The sequence below is a fragment of the Vanellus vanellus genome, assembly GCF_965231255.1.
Source record: "Vanellus vanellus genome assembly, chromosome: 1".
NCBI classification, from domain to species: Eukaryota; Metazoa; Chordata; class Aves; order Charadriiformes; family Charadriidae; genus Vanellus; species Vanellus vanellus.
This window is the reverse complement of record NC_138905.1, coordinates 44911105-44929140: the sequence shown is the minus strand read 5'-3', so window position 1 is coordinate 44929140 and position 18036 is coordinate 44911105. Positions and strand designations below refer to the sequence as shown.

The 18036-nt window shown below is 36.7% G+C and overlaps 1 protein-coding gene across 1 annotated transcript in view; it reads right to left on the bottom strand.

Moving 5' to 3' along the window:
• Positions 1-18036, bottom strand: part of PTPRQ (protein tyrosine phosphatase receptor type Q) — a gene marked incomplete at its 5' end in the record, with an annotated part of 144630 nt that overhangs the window by 77806 nt on the left and 48788 nt on the right. The window contains 8 exons of the mRNA XM_082488741.1: positions 3455-3575; positions 5925-6026; positions 6730-6912; positions 10256-10537; positions 13049-13156; positions 13968-14147; positions 14260-14412; positions 16176-16386. Coding sequence (XP_082344867.1) covers positions 3455-3575; positions 5925-6026; positions 6730-6912; positions 10256-10537; positions 13049-13156; positions 13968-14147; positions 14260-14412; positions 16176-16386 — 1340 coding nt within the window. The remainder of the gene's footprint in view (positions 1-3454; positions 3576-5924; positions 6027-6729; positions 6913-10255; positions 10538-13048; positions 13157-13967; positions 14148-14259; positions 14413-16175; positions 16387-18036) is intronic.

The window sequence follows — 18036 nt, the reverse complement described above, 5'->3', positions numbered from 1 at the left end:
TGTTTTTTTTTTTTAAAAAACCCCAAACTTACATTTTTGTAAATTACATCAGCAAAGACAATGATTATATGGAATATCAAGGAGGAGCATGTCCATCTAGTAACTGCTATCAAATGGTTATGTGGTACCCTTGGGAAGGACACAGTAGGGCATAACTAAACTGTCTCCCTGGACAGGAATAGCGAAATATAAAAAGATTACAGCAGGGAGCATGCCCTACTGTGACTCTGTGAAATTGGTCAGAAGGCTGAAGTTATAAATGGAATAATAGAAGATGATATGGAACAGGAATTAGCTGGTGCTGAGTTAATTCTGGTGGAATGTAGCAGGGGATCAGAATGGAACTCAAGTCAGGTCAAAACCCGCCTAGAAAGACTGTGAGATGTAACATTAATAAAACGCTGGTATTAGCATAGGTATGAAATGATTATCAGAAAATAAAATAAGATACAGAAATAACTAAGTTGAATTCAGTAAGTCTGCTATTCCTTATTAAATTAATTTAACCCTTTATGAAAAAATTAGCAGGAAAAAAAGCTGGCTAACATTCCGTTCCTGCAAAGATTTCTATATGAATGGGCGCCCTGTGTCTTTAATGGGATTTCATACAGGGATGATAACTTGACAAGTAAAACCAAGTATCTTGCTCCAGGAGTCACTGTGCAGCTCTTTACAAACAAGAGAATGAGTTCTAATTCTAAAAAAAGGAAAGGCTGAGTCAAAATTATTGGATGGGCTGATTTTCATCCTTTAATAATTAATGAATGTCCCATTAGCAAAGATCACCATCTGATACTCCTGAAATGAAGTTACATTAACAAACAATTGGAATGAGAAAATGTATGAGAATGAAAAAACTGAATTCTCTCTATTCCTTTCAAATTTTGAGTGGAATGTCTTTTGGTATGGGAAATGCTCTTGTTAACAGAGAAAGTAGTCAGTGTAGAGATAAAAAGGTTGCAGCTGCAGTTATCAAATTATACACAAATAAAAGACATCTTTTCCTGGATCTCTGCCCTATATATTCTTAGTATGGAAAAATGTAGCTGGTTATAATTTAAGAAAGAAAGTCCACAGCTTAGTGCTGCAAACACTTCTTCTCTGAGTAATTGCATTCTGATAACAGCTTATTTGCCAAGAAATGTTTTCACAGTCAGGCATAGTTAGGAAGAAGAACAAAAGCTTGGGGTATTTCAAGAAAAGATGATTTTCTGTTTAGAAACAACTGAGACTGCAATGAAAATATTAAGAAAACACTAATCAAAGTGAGTGCCGTCTTTACAGACAACGAGAAAGAAAGTACCTAGCAGAATAAGTTAAGCCAACGAATTTTAATGAAGAATAACATTATTAAGTTTTAAATGAGATCTTTCAGAAACCCAGACAAACGAGGTTCTAAGAAATTGCATACTTTCACTCGACAAAGACAGGTACTGTATTTTTGTAAAAATCTGTGCCTGAAAGTAGATCTAGTCAGTAATTACGTCACAAAAATTTGCTGAACAGGATAATGTCAAAAGACAATAGCTATATAAAAGTTCAGCAATTTTATTATACGCTTTTAATACTCTAGAATTGCAGGGTCAGTCTTTGCTGCCTGCTAGCACTCAAAACCACCTTTGCCTGTGACAAATTCTACGAAAGTTAATAACAATGAAAACATTACAGATATTACCCTTTCTATTCTAGTAGTTGTGGATTCTTGTTCCCAATCCATTAAAGAAAGGTTACCAAATTCTCTATAACTGTTGCAATATATTTAACAGAAGGAATATCTATTTGACCTCTGTGTTAGCCTTCCTCTTTCTGCTTTATTGAGAAGCTCTGGGATTAACAATCTTCCCCAAAATATATTGAATGCCTCCCAAAAGCAGCAACTATGGCACAGCAGTTTGCCTTGTCAAATCTCACCCTGCAATGCATTTTATGAAATTGCATAGACAATTCTGTTAAATATTTAAAATGCCCCACCACCTCCAAGGAAGGAGTGAAGTTGTGGCCCCTTTGAAGGCAACAGGAGTTTTTATCCAGTGTCCTTGCCTCAAGATGATACCTAATGCCTCTCTAATTTTAGATATGGCACAGTAAGGACAGATAAGACAGAGCAAGGAGAATATGGAAGGAAAAAGGACAAGACTTGCTTCAAAAATCATGTGGTTGCTTATTTCAAATATTTAGAAAAATAGATCAATTAACAGGGTTTTTTTTAAAAATGTTTCTTACCAAGTCACTTGTCAAAATAACAAAAGCAGTAAGCTTTAAGACACTGTAAGGATGAAAAGTAGTATAACCTCAAGTATTTGAGCACAGCCTGTATCAAAAACTTAATCCTTATCATGAAGTAACTATTTCCTAGCTAGAGGATAGTCTTTAATTTAATGTTTTTTGTGGTTAAAGAGCACCAGAGTTTGCCAATACAGTAGAATTAACAAGCCAAACTTAACTTTTCTGGAAGGAAGAGCTCACTCTTGTTCACTTTATCGCCAACTTAACTAAAAGTTATAATTTAAAAAAAAATCACTAGGAACTGAGGCCAAACCCTACCCCAAAACTGTCAAGTAACATTACAATAATAAATGTAAGCTCAGTAGTAGTGTGTTTATAAGGACTCCTGATTTGCACTTCTGGTTCGCATCTCATAACCTGCAATTTAGCATTTGATTCCTGCACCTTTGTAGTGGCAATAAAATGGTACAGCATAAATGCAATATATTAAAAGTGATCAATAAAAAAAATGTTTTCACTCCAAGTAGAAGTTATACATAGATCTTTGAAAATATGCCACATCACTAGACCAAACTATATTATGCAGAGAATGGGACAGAAGCTGCAAGTTTTAAGGTGAAAAAACTCTTTTTTAAAGGTAAAAAAAAGATCCCAGGAAGGATGACAGAAAAAAAAAAAAAAGGTAAAAAGGAAGGATATATAGAAAAAAAACCCAACACGGTAAATGAAAAATATGTGTTAAAAAAAAATACTCATTTGCTATGAATGTAATAAATACAAAATATAACAGTAGACATAACTGATAGCACATACAAAGACTCTCAACACTGCTTTTATACACTTTCTACAAAAGGAAGCAATATTTCTCTATTTTAAGACTATTTCAAATCTCCTTGACAATTTAGCATAAGCTTGTGCCTTGCCTTAAAATAGGCCTAATCAGAATATAATGAAAATAGCCACCAGGCTCTAACTTAAATTTGAATTAATTTTCCATAGCATAACCTTTAGAAAAATGTTGAAAATGCTTACAAAATATTTAATACCTCAATTTTCAGGTACTACTTTATACCTGAATTTGTATATACAAAAGGCTGGTATTTTAAGTGCTGGATGAATGTTCGTTCTCCAAAAATGTGTAATCAACACACTGTGTAAGAAAAACCTAACATTCCTGGTAGGTTACAGATTAATATTTATCCTCAGAACTACTTCCAGAAAATCTTACCAGACGTAAACTGTGTAATAGAGGATAATTCCATTTGGCTCCAGTGGAGGTTTCCATGACAACTTCACAGTGACACCCGACAACTGTTTTACAGAGAGGGATTCTGGAGGAGAACTCGGAGCTATAAAATGAAAGAACGGGACACAACATCTTGTTAAACACCTAAGATTGATGGGATACACAGCATCCTTAAATAGGTTTTTAATTATTTGTGATGGAAAGTGAACATTGTACTACACCAGTACAGTATCCATCAACTAATGTTAAGGCGCAGCTTCTTTTCCTTTTTCTGACAGATGATAAAAGAAGATTTTGCATGGTGGTGTTCGAACATCTGTTTCTGTGATTCAATGGAAAAAGTACTTCATGAGAAAACAGAGCAACGGGTAGGTCACAGTGATTCACCTACTGTCCAAGTACATTGCTGTAGGGTTTTTTTCCCCTTCTAATACAAGCAAGAACTTTATAGATATGAACACATGTAAAATATAGCAAAATAGTTCCCCTGAGGAAAAAGAGGTGCTGTAAAGAATTATACAAAGCACCAAAAGGTGGAAAAATGGATAAGCATGGCATTGAGAGATGATAAAAATATGGGATACTAGGCAGCAGTAAAATCTATCCACTCCATCAAATAAACACCGTATTCATGCATTTAACATGTCACAAGTGCAAACAAAGACAGGCATTGACCGAGACCCTTAAAATTCATTTTAAGATGAACTCTACATGACACCATATCACAATTGTGTAGGGAAACAATGTAAGTAAATGAAAATGTTAGACCATGTTTGATTTCATTCTGAAGTTCATATAAATATTGCTGAACAAAAATATACCCATGCATGCATAAGTGATCCTGGTTTGTATTAGCATGTTGTTGAGAAGCAAATCTTTTTCTTCATCTTGATTCACAGATATATGTACGACTATGAAGTAATATTAGAATTACTTTTGTTTTTCTCAAATTAAACCAAAGAGCATCATGCACTAAAAATTCAGGTCATAGCTGTAGTCATGCATGAAAATTGAGAATATGAGCATAGCTATTAGCAAATCTATGAAACATTTGGTCTGAACCCTGGAACACTGTGTTCCTGTGAAAAAAAGAACATGTGTTGTATTATAAATATTGTTGTTTTTCAGTTGTTGTTCCTTCTTTCACTATCTCAAAAGTTGGCATAAAGGTTTTAGAACACTGTACATTTAAGAAAAAAAATATTTTCCATTAACAAAGGTCCACTGAATTGAGTGAATGTCTGTATTTACTAGCGAAAAATGGTGACAGCTGTATTTAGTGTTTTACTTGTTATATTATCCTCAGTGGCTATACAATAAAAGATCTGTCATACTGTGAATGTCATGTCTTTTTGGCATGTCTGGTTCATTCTACAGTTCGTATTCAGAGGATATTTTTTGCTGAAGAACAGAATCTACATTGCTCTAAATAAAAATACTCTATGCAAAAGATGGATTTTTCCAAATTAGCATTACTCTTGAGCAAAGGTTTATTACTGACAGTGTGAATGTAAGCCCATCTACATCTTGGAGATTTTCAAAGATCCACTGTCATCAATAGCTGGATCTTAGGCAAGTCAGTGCTCCCTAAGACATGAAAAGAGACTTAATTTGGGAATGGCTGGTGGCATGTTTGTGTCAATACCGCTTTAGTCTAGGTTCCTCCCTAAGCAATGGAGAGGGACAGACACAGGTTCCTCCAAACTGTGATTCACAGCATCTAAGATTCTGCATTGAAATTTTTCAGGATTCCCCCTCCAGAAACTATAGAGGGGACCAATGATAACTTCCTACAACCAAATTGGTTACAAATATAATTTTAAGTTTCCTCTGCTGATTTGTGACCTACTGTGCTAATTAGCAGAGGATGCAATGACCATGTTCTATCCTCAGCCTGCAGTGAAGAACACTCCCCTGCTCAATTTGGAAGTCCAGTACTACAGATGATGGACTTTGAGCATTTTCATAATATTAATAATTTTACATCTATATATGTGTATCTGTACCTGCATCTGTTCAGAAAAATAAAAAAATCTCCAAAAAATCCCCACAGAAATGTCCCTTGACCATTCAAGCTGCCTTTTGGTGGTTTTCCCTTTCTCCAGCTCTCACACGTCCGCAGAACCAAATGCAGTATTTAATTCCACCATGTAGTGTATTAGATTAAAGCAATATTAGTAAATTAAGATTCTTCAAATTCATAAGCTACTGGTAAGACCAATTGTCCATGCACAGCAATTGTGCTGTTTCGCTTATGTTGTATTGATAAATATATTAAATAACAGATAGACAGATAGATGTGTATGTTTGTGTGTAGATAGATATAGATATCAATAAAGAGATATAATTGCAAAAATAGTATATACAACCTACACATATCTGACATGAAGCATAAGATTAGTTTAAGACTACAAGCAGACAACAATACATTGCAGCTTCTGTTCTGACTTACCATCTTCATCAGTCAGTATACGCAGAGGCGCACTACAAGGGCCCTCCCCCATTGTGGTACTAGCAGACACTTCTACAGTATATTCTGTATATTTCTTTAAATCTAAATAAAGAAGAATAACTCAGTAAACCAACCATTCAGTGGGCCAAACTGGGTTTTTTAATGGATCGCTAGTAGTTTCAAAGTGCTGAATAGGCCCATCGCTTACAATGATCTCTATCTTTAGAGATTGAAATAAGCATTAGGAAAACTTGAATACAAGGTATTCTTCATGAATAAAAGAAGGGGCAAAGCCTTAATTACCAATTTATACTTCATATTCCTAGAATGCTTTACAGTTTGTCCTTGGCTGTACTCTGAAAATTTACCCCTTAAGGTACTGAGCTCACAGTGTTAACTGCTGTGTCATGCCCCAGTAATAATGACAAAACATAGAAAAAGATGCAAAGGTGAGTGGAAAGGGAAGTATTTCTTTTTATCCAGAATAAGATCAGAAAGATATGTAGGTCAGTTCAGTGTTTACTTTGTTACGATTATAGATATGCAAAGAAATCTACTGAAGTTAATTGTACTTGAACCATCTAAAATACGAAGATATATGTTAGACTCCATACCAATCATAGCACATTCCACCACATTACTGCAGGACACAGCAGGCTACTTCTCAGGACAGGTGGCATATACCTTTATGTAAGGACAATAAGGAGAATGTCCAACCAATGAACTAATTGATGTGCATCAGTCTGCTGATCCCTTCTCAGAACAATATACAGTTGCTATAAATTCCAGATCATTATATACTGGCCTGTAATATGTAGCATCAGAAGAGTAGTGTTTATGACTCTTTGCTCAGTTCCATTAGTCCTCTTGAGATATATTGTGTAGGTCTGTATGATTCCATTGGGAATGGATGGTGGAAAAAATGATAATTCAATTTCCATGGATGAGATGTTCCTATAGGTTATGTTTTCTGGTGCTGAATCAGGAACTAGAAGACAAAATTTAGACTCAGAAGATTCCAGTCAGTTTCATTGATTTATTAAACATTTTCTTAATCTGGTTTAAATGAAACACACTGTAAATGTTTTGATTTACAAAAGGTGGCAAGTGATAGGACAAGAGGAAACGGGTTCAAGTTATGTCAGGGCAGGTTTAGATTGGATATTAGGAAGCATTTTTTCACTAAAAGGGTTATTAGACATTGGAATAAGCTGCCCAGAGAGGTGGTGGATTCACCATCCCTGGAGGTGTTTAAGAAAAGGGTAGATGAGGTGCTTAGGGACATGGTTTAGAAGTGGTGGTGTTTTTATCAGGGTAGGTTAATGGTTGGACTTGATGATCTTAAAGGTCCCTTCCAACCTCACTAATTCTATGATTCTATGATTCTATGATTTCTATCCTATTGTTTTGTACAAAATAAATTTTAAAAGAGGCTGAATTGGAAGATCAAAAACATGACAGACACACACTGTAAAAAGGTGGAAAAAAAAAAAGGATGGAAATCAGCTTAACGTGCCACATAAAAAAATCTGGAGCATGGCACTAAACTTTCCTTCTAAACCCCCATAGCAATCACTGCAGTCTTCCACGTTAGCTCTTGTTAAGAGATTTTCCATGTTGTACTGCCATAATTTACAGTTTGTATCAGCAACCTGCATTTTCTTCTTTTTCCCTGGGTGATCTATACACACTGTATGAATGCCTGTATGGAAAACCAAAGGGAGCCTAACATATTGCTGTAAGGGCCCTAAGAGCATCCCTCCTCCTGCGGGTTTGGTTGCTGGGGTTCAGGGCTAGCTTAGCAACAGCGTAGCCAAGGGCTGCCTCCTCCTCGACGGTGACACATTTCCAGGCAATGCTGCAGTGAGGCTGCAGCCAGGGTTGACCACCAGTATCTGGGAGCTGCTTCCAGCTGGAGCTTTTGTGCTTTGTCGCTGTCTCAGCTACATCTCCTGCTACTTCACTGCCATGGCTGTGCTTGGCCGTGGACCCACTGATCTAATCCCCGACTTGCAGCCTGATGTCACAGCCTGACCTCAGCTTGGCCTCATCACTACAGACCTGCCCAGTTGTCACTGGGCTGTATCTGACTTGGTTCACTAGCCAAGTCAGTGAACCTGCTAACTCACTTTCCTGACTCAACCTCAGACCTGCCTCATCACCACGGACTGTTTGTCAGTTTGGACTCGGGGCTGCCCCTGATTGCCACCCCCAGACCTGCCCTGCTCCCTTCACTGAGGGTTGGTGGGACAAGTCCTGGCTAGTGAGGCCCCCACCCCACTGGCCCAGTGACCCTCTTGGCTCCCCATCCCTTACGGGGCAGCTGACCCTTGCTGTTTCACGACAACTGTTTTTTGTGTGGATGTGTCTGTCTGTCCCCCCAAAAATGCACAAGTATGTTTTTCTTTATCCAAAATTGGTCTGATAGCATAATATATCTTGTTCCAGAAAATAATAATCATACAATAACAGCACAATTTGCCTAAAAGATCAAGTAAGGCATAGGTATGCTTTAGGATGCCCTAAACATTCTTATAAATGTACTGACATTTGATGAAACTTCACATTCAAAAGTAAAAATAATTTCTGTTTAAGCATCATCCAGAAAGGGAAAAAATGCCATGAAAGGCAGTGAAATCAGCCCACAATTCTGTCTAATTTCACGGAAGAATGGTAACATATAACTCCCAAGAGCTCTTCAAACACACCAGCCCACTAACAGGTTTTGTTTCACTCAAATTGCTCTATCCTCCAGATCCTGCCTTGTTTTTATTCTTCTCAGTTCAGAAGGTGTTTTTGCAGCTTCTCATCTCTATCACAGGCAGCTGGAATTCAAATTTTTGTTTTGAGCATCAGGGGAGTTAGGCACTGAGAAAGAACTGACTGCCTTAAAATACAACTCAGACAAAAGATGGATGTCTAAGTTAAAGACAGCAATAAAAAAGGTTATGTCTAGGGACGTCATATCCGTCGGGCAGCTGCCTACATACCTATGGTATCTGATCAAAAAAAATCCGCAAAAGTAGCACAATGTCTTGGCAGAGCTAGCTTGGTACTTCTATTACAACTACTGTTTCATGCAATCTAAAAACTAGGTGTTTGTGTCCCCATTCCTTAAGAGCTTGACTTGTTAGGCAGGCCTGGACCACAACTACTTCACACAGGCAAAATCAACGTTCATTCCAGAAACAAGGAGGAGAAGGAGCTCATAGCGATCCCACTGTGCCTTAAAGATCAAGGAGCCAGAGCACCTCCCTGCCCCTTCTAAGAGACATCAGAATATGCATATCTTTCCTTACTGGGAAAAACGTGATAAACAGAGCATGCTTAGCTCCAGGGTGATAGCTCTTGGTATAAATAAAGTAGTCAGTTGTCTGAGGTAGCAAATTGGTGACGAGGGCAAAAGGCCCCCAAAATCAGGTGATCATCATACCAGTGCTACCTAGATATGGTTGAGTCCTAAAGGAAACTAATCTTTATGACTGCATCCCTAGCCACCTTTCATTCCTGAATCTACAGCATAACCCAAACATTTATTCCTCCATGTAAATCATTATCCTCATTCTTTTCTCTAGTACTTCTCCTGTTTAAGTCCATTGAAAATTTAATAAACTGTATTTTATATCCCTTTCCCTACATCATCCTACCTTACAGCTACTTAATTATTTCAAGTCTCTTCCTATGCCTTGTTACACCTCTTTAATACTAATCCTTTCCAATCCTCACTTCTAAATTTACTTTCCTTTCTTGGAAAAACTTCACATACTCTGCTATTTGTTTTAGCTGGAGCCTTTCCAAAATATTTCCAGTAACATAAACAACTCTGCTATAAAATAGCACCTTATCTGTGAATTCTATTTTTTTTTAACCATTAGGATTGAGTTCTTACCAAATTTCTGTTCATAACTTGAATTCCAAGTCACACTCACTCTTTGAAACCCTTCCTTTCCTATAAAATATTTTCCTGCAAGACACAAGGAATCTTCAAGGACAAATACATGAAGTCCATCAAGGCATACAACTTCCCACTGTTTTCTTTACTTCTTAATTTTCCTTACTATTTCCTAACTTTTGTTTTCTATATAAAAGGGAAAACAGGGTTCAAACTTATTGCTTTTTAAGGAAGCACATACTTTTAAAATTAATTAAACTTGCTTAATTAATCGTCACTTGCTGTAGGTGATCCTGCTCGGGCAGGGGGGTTGGACTAGATGATCTCCAGAGGTCCCTTCCAACCCTGACCATTCTGTGATTCTGTGAAACTGATCTCCTGGGCGTCAAATGTCACCATAAAGCAGCTTACTGTGGAAAACTTACATTTTTATACTCACCAGTTTCAGAAGTTCTCACCAGAAGTGGGAAAGACGAGTGATTCCCATGGCCAAGTCTGGTGAATGCCCTTACACAAATGTTGTAGAGAGTATATGGCTTCATCTCACCTAGTAATATACTTGTAGATGAGGCATTTTTGATGAATAAATCATTGGAATCACTGTACAGAACTTCATAGTGAGTTATGAGACCATTAGGCTGCTCAGGTGGTAACCATCTCAGATTTATTTCTGTTGCAGTTACATTTATTAGCTCTACATTTTGGGGTGGGGAGTCTGGTTCTGCAACACAGAAATTAGAGAGAAAATAACAACTTCTGAGACTTTCAATTAATTGAATATAGGACTGATCTCATACACCTATTGGGTCCTAACATTTAGATATCCTGAAGGTTACTGTAGCAGTATGTATAGCCATCTGTACCAAAAGGGCTACAGTCACTTAACTCACTCTCTTCCTCAAAGTTTTATCACTTTTTATCTCAGTTAATTTCTGTTTTTCTTCTTTTTCACAAATAAAAGTAGACGTCTTTTTGCATCCCAGACACTTTAGCTTTTCTGGAATGTCTTTTCTCATCCGCTTACAAATCTATCCAAAATTGCATCTATTATGAAAAATCTCTTCTGCCTACTGCTCTCATGCAGACTGACCCTTCAAATCCTTTCACTGGCTTCCTTGAATTCAAGTTCTTTAACTTTATCCAAATGCTGTCTTACTGCTTTCTTCTTAAATAACCACCTGTCTTATTTCACTCAACCAACCATTGAACCAGGAAAGGGACTGTACAGACTGTAAATAAATTCCCTTTAGTTTACCGATACAGGTCCTAATTGATGACCATGAAGACTCCAGTGTAAATCTTACATGGACTGGTGTGAAGGTAATGCACAAAACAAGTCCAGTGCTGGGGTAGTGTGTTGGCTAAATCTACTGGCAACATATGATTTCATGTGACTCCAGTGAGCTAATAATGCATGGAAGTGTTGAAGGAGTGAGTGGGCTGCACTTATGAGTAAAATCGGCTCTGAATGCCAACCTTGATTCCTCTGAAGGCATCATTGCTTCACCCCTGAAATAACCTGCCTATAAAAATTTAAAAGAATGTAATAAGAACCCAGGATTGTGCAATTTAGTTTGTGTACAAGTAGCCATATACAGATATTTCAAATTTATCTTGATATTTTTTAGCCTAAAGGTCTCACAAACCATTTTCATTCCTGATTGCTGGGCCCATGAATGAAGAGTGTTAACTGTAACAGATCACAGTCTGGATGGCAGGACTGCTCACATGGATATTTCCCATGTGAAGAAGCTTAATTTTCAATTGAAATGCACTTTGCAATTCATCTGACATGGAATAATATTTGAATGCCTCAGCTTAGTATCTTCCATCCTAACATAAGTTATCTAAGACAGATGTAGTAAATCTTTTATTTGGAGGTCTCTCTCTTTTCAACCAACCAAGAGTCAAACAAGTTTTCACTCCTAGGTTGGCAAGAGTTGGCTAGAGACATCAATCTCAACTCGAATTACCTCAGGAAAATTAAAGAACAAGAATAACAAGACAAGACTAATTATACATAGCCTTGTAAAAAGGTACGAATTATAGGTGTCTTTCTCAACAGTTTCATCTAGGCTTGTGGGCATCTTATACCAATGGATGAACTGTTGGCCTGAAACTCCACTCTGTGAACAAATTTCTGTCATGCTCAGAGGCAGGGCATTGTAAACTTTCCAAGAAAAAGATATTTAGGTAGGTAACCTTCTGTTCTTGCGATATGCCTCTCCTCTGCAAAAAAAAACTAACAGCATAGAAGTGTGCAACTTTTAAAAAAAATTAAGAGCACCTGAAGTTTCACTGTTTAATTTGACATTTTGGTTGGTTGTTTGTTCAAATCATCTAAGCTTCATAAATCAGCATAATTTTTAATCTTGTAATCCTTTGCTCTCTTTTAGTCCCACTTAAATAATTAAATGTATTTTAGCAAATTTGGAAATGAGAGAGAGAAATGACAACTGGACAATTACATTTTTTGTTACTTTGGCAAAAACTGGAGATAGCTTTCTGAAACCAGTGAAAATAAAAACCTAATATAAATGAGAAAAGATACCTATGACTGCTTTGTAAATCAAATTCCTGTGTTCTCTTTGCGGAGGCAAAATCCAGGTACTGCCCCTGTACCTTCATGGATGGAGACTGCCTTGCAAGCAAGCAAGGTAGCATTATATCCTACATTAAAACTGTTCATCACTCTTAAAATGAACAAAGTGCCAAACCTGTATAAAAACAGCTACACATAATATCTTTCTGTATAAAACCCCCTCATTTTATCAGCAGCTCTACTTATAGACACCAATATGGCTTCTGAATTGTTGAAAGCTGCCATTTCCAGATGCTTCAAAACCACCATAATTTCCCTATGATAACATTAAAAAAAAAAAAAAACCAAAAAAAAACCAAGCTGGAGCTCCAAAGATAATTGATTATGGTTTAGATAGTGTTTAGGAACACATTATTTTCAGTTAAGGAACCTCTGCTCTGCAGCTTTCTTCCCATTTGTCCATCAGAGTTAAAATTAGTTGTTTGCTAGTCATGCTGCAGTTTTCATCATTATTTCTAGCACCTACCTAAAATTGGGCTAAATTAAGTCAGTGGCTGATAGAAGACTAATAATTTCAACGTTGATTTTATTTGCACGCTTTCTTCCCCTCCTTATGGGTGTGACCAGTCTTCGGAAGAAGCACAAACTCTAATACAGAAATCAAATCATAATTGCAAACAATGTATTTACCATCTTCAGGGGTTCTCACAAAAACATCATTCTCTTCAGACAAAGCACTTTCTCCAATTGCTGTAGAGGCTGCGACTCTCATTTTATAATTTGTGTACTTTTTTAAACCTAAAAAGATTGAGAAAAAAATCTTGAATATTAAACATTTTTTTTTTCCTCATAGATAGTTATAAAACTATAAAAATGTTTACTGTTTTTAGAGGTTTTGATGCACATTGGTCACCTAAAAGACAGAACACGTGTAATGCCATTTATTTGGGAAGAGACAAATAGGCATTCCGTCAAATGAACAGATTTTGAAATAAGCCAACCAGCTTCACCCTGTAAATCTGTAAATAGCTTTAAGAATTTATTTTTCAAAACAAAGAATGCATATCTGTACATCCAAATATGTAGTTTTATTCCATATGCATTACTCCAATTAGCATAAATAAATGCCTGAAACCTCACGAGGAATGTATTTTCTTCAATGACTGTCAAAATTATCACCTTAAAAGAAGAAAATGATTATTAATGTCAGACAAATACTGTGAAAAAAATTCAAGCTGAAAAAGAATTGACCATTTAGGAATGTTTTTCTATGTGGAAAAAAGAGGCCAAGGAAAAAATCCAAGGAAAAATCAATTTCACAACTTGCTACTCAGTACATTTCACAAATTTCTACTTGGCACATTTCACCAATTACTACTCATCTTACCTAGTCCTCTCCTCCCATCTCACATTCTCTACATACCCCTCCCCAGTAGAGAAGTCTGGCAGTAGTGTCCCAACCTGGCTTTTACATGCAGCTGTGTTGTGTGCATGTGGATAGGGGAGATTTGTCCCCCCACCTTGCAAATGGCTACAGTGCATAAAGCTGGAAAAAATAATTTTGTATAACATACTTGCAATCTTTTTTGTTAATCAAATTACACTGTACCTGTCATAAGTAAGCTGTTGTTTGAAGTTATGGTGTGGAATGCTCTTTTTGTATCCAGTTCCATCGCATAAACAGTATAATGAATGATTTTCCCATTGGGGTTTGCTGGAGGATCCCAATACAGCAAAATAGAGGAGGAGCTAATATTCTTGTAAGATATATTTTGTACTGAGCTTGGAACTTAAATGAAAACAGAAAAATATGACAATAAGCAAACAAATGATTAAAAAAAAATTAAAATGTTCAGTGAAAAAAGTCATGTATGTTAACTTATATCAGAGTTACATTTTACCTTGTTCACGTGTCCTGACTGTGAGAACTGATGGCAGCCCTTCTCCAACAGCAGTGAAAGCAGACACACTGATTGTGTAGTCTGTGAAAGGTACAAGGCCCTTTATAACATATGACAGTTCTTCAGCCAAAATGTTAATGGTATACCGATTAGCTGTGATTAAAAAGAGAGAAATAGTTACTCCGAAACTTTTTTTTTTTTTGCATTCTAATCTCACTTTGACATGGTGACTTAGAACTATTTTATTGCAAAAGAATTAACTTTCATAGCAATCACAAAAATATAAAGAAAAGTTTACACTCCATCTCTTAAACAAAGAGAGGCTATTATAGGTCCACTTTCATGTGTACAATCCTTTCTGCTTTTCAGAGGTCTTGTATGAAGTATAGAATTCCGACAGTAGGAATAATGGATAGATTGGCCTAGGTGAAAGAATGAATGGGTGAGAACTAAAAACATCAGTTTATTCTGACAGCTGTGTCAAAAAAAAATTGAGAGAAATCTCCTAGGAACTCAGAAAAGGCTTGTAGATGGCCTAGTCTCCCCACTGACTTCAGAACTATGGCTCCTAGGTTATTGGGGCGTTTTGTTTTGTTTTGTTTTGTTTTGTTTTTAAGTAAGACAGAGAGATTCCCTCTTCTGTGCCCTCCTAATGGTGCTATACTGGCTATATTTGAACTGGCTCCCTTCATGAAACCCTTTACACTGGTATTTTTTAGCAGAAGAGTTGTGGTCAGCAGAAGAAGACACACATATGCCCACAAAGAGTTTCTGATACATCTGCAATAAAGTTCAAAATCAGCAGCAACCCAACTGTGACAGTCAAAGTCACCTGTTACAAAGCTGCCATTATGCCACTGCAATATGAAAACATGGGGTGCTTCACATAACTGAGTATCAGGCTCAGAGTTTTCCAAGACTAGCATTAAAACGGAGGCATGTAAAAATCAGCAGGTCCTGTTGAAAATTTCGCTGTCAACAACTTTAGCTACTACAATAACTACTATAAAATAATAATAATGTGCTAGATTACAATATACCCCATCTGAAATAAATTTTTCAGCAACACAGACATTTTTAGCAACTCAATACCTCAAGCTGAACGAGGCTGTAAAAAGAAGATTCACATTTAAAGCACTGTATGTTTCTCTGTATGAAAAAGAATATTCTTCAGGACTAATATAGTACAGAAAAGATCCACTGTAGTTTAAATTAATAGATTAAATTCTGGTCATAGATACTGGTGTATATGGAGGAATTCAGCGACTTTAATTAAAAAAGAAAATCAAAAAGTAAAAACTTGACTTCCTGCCTACTATTCAAAGCTCTCACTGTAAAAATTTAGAGTGGTATTTTAAGTCCCCGCCTGTCTACTGAGGCCTGCTTAATGATTTGTAAATACCCATACTTGGTAAAGAAACACTGGTCCATTGATAATACAGAACAAGTGTACACACTAATGACATCACCATGTCATGGGGTCATCTCCACCTGTTTGTCACCCATATAGCAAAGTTGTAACTTTTTGACCTATTTACCTTCACTGACATTTGAAAACCTATTAGTCAAAAGGCTTAGAGAAATCAAGGTCTCTGAAGGGCTTGGAGATATGTTAATCCCTGACAATCACACCTGCTTTGGCAACTGTAATAACTGATTGTCTATGCAGCTTGGCTGATGGCTTTCGGGAGCTCCTTTCACTAGGAAGAAGGTCAGCTGGGTGACAAGGGGCTAGTTCCTGCCTGTGTGGCATTCCCATTTGCTTCAGAAGGTTATTTGGTAGTAAAAAAATCCGACTCCAGCAAATGACCCATTCATAATTTGCTTGAACCATGTGCTAAAGATCATATCTGGGACAGTGATGAGGGTCCTTCAGAACAAAGGAGCAGGTAGAAAAATATCCTAAAATATCTTACCCAAAGTAGAGTGTAATTCTGCAGCTCCGTGTAGAGCAGGCAAATTATCACTAGATACACTGGTAAATATTACTGAGGAAGCTGTCGGAATGCTGGAAAACATTTCAGCTGAACCTTCATATAATTCATTGGCTGTTTCCATTAAATTCCAAGTGGGAGAAGGTTTGATGTTTTCTTTTATCACATATGGTTCCAAAGAATCAATCAAATACTAAAAATTAGAAATATAAAAATAAATCACAAACCTTGCCATCACTAAATTATTTAATTAAATTTATATATAATATACAAACAGTGTTTGCATATTTGTGCATATATATACACACAATATATATAAATGTTGGCATACAAACACTATCTTTCATTACAACAATAACTTCACAAAATACAGTACTTCTCATGAAAAAGCTCAGCTGCCAGTAGCCTAAACCTTTTCTTCATTTTTGTTTAAACAAACACCACATTCTTTTTTTAAAAATTCTTAAGATATGGGGTTTGTAGTAAAATAGCAATTTCAGAGCAAGGCCTTTAACTTCATATAATATAATGCTATATCCTTGGAGTTATATTGAATAGACGCATGTTTGAGCTCGGGAGATTCCATTTGCACTAAGTATGTTCTGAAACAGGTTGCAGGCACTGAAAACAAGACAGCTTCAGATGCTCCTACTAGGCCCTGAAGAAAAGGAGTAACAGGTTGAATAGATCGCTGAGAGGGAATAAGGGAAGAATGAGAAAAACAGAAGCTAATGAAATAATAGGGAGAGGGAAAATAAGGGAGTCTATCTATGAAAAGGGATAGTGAAAGGGAGGTGAGTGTTACAGAGGTCCATAGGACAGAAGGAGCAAAAGATAAATGTTGGAAGGGATGGCAGTAGATATAAGGGGAGAAAGAACTACAAAGAGAGGAATAACAAAAACAGAAGAGAAAAGAGAAAGTCTAGAGTAGAGGTACAAAATGGTATGTAAGCACTAGACCATTATGCCCCTTCAGAATCTGGGACCAAATCCAGGACTCCAGTGCCTCTAAATTGTTCTGCTGTCATCTGTGAACACTCCTCACTGACACATATGGCCCACTTCACTGCCAGAAAGAGATGCTTTTACAATGATGTAACTAACACACATTAGCTCTCTCCCTACAGACTCTGGGTGGAGAGAGGGCAAAGCAGCTTTTTTACTGCTGTAACAAAGGGCATTAACCACAGACAGAGATGCAGCATCAATCTCACCTAAGTACTAACAGGTAAAAGCTATACATGCTTCATCTTCACCAACATTTTATAGCAAAAGAGTAACCCATATGGAAATACTTTTTGCCTCTGGGATTTTTCACTTATAAGATAACAGCCTTTTATTGAGAACCACTAGCACTGTGGATATTACAGTTCAAGTCCTGTAGATGCTCTGAGCTTGGGTCAATGGCATTCTAAATAAAGTAATGTTTGTTATGGTTTGGGTTTTTTTAATTAGAAAATTACATTCAATAAACTATAATAAAGCAGCAATGATGCTAAACTAAGAACTCAAAAATTAGGAAATGCCATCATTGAAACATGTCTGTGCAGACAATTTTCATTTTTTCTGTGTCTGTACTATGATACAATCTTTAATTATAGAGTTAGATACTTTCAATTTCCAAGGATGCCTGCTTGATTTAATGAATGGATCCTTATCCTCATTCCCCCCCCCCCCCCCCCTACTTCTTATTTAACGTTTGGCTCTAGGGCTCTATTTAATGTATACCATTCAACTTGAAAGCAAACTCCTTTATTCACCTCTGCATCAAAAACTTAGATTCTGCATCAGATCGAGAGAAAGATACCATTATCTAAAAAAAGGAATTACTCAAACTTCGGGC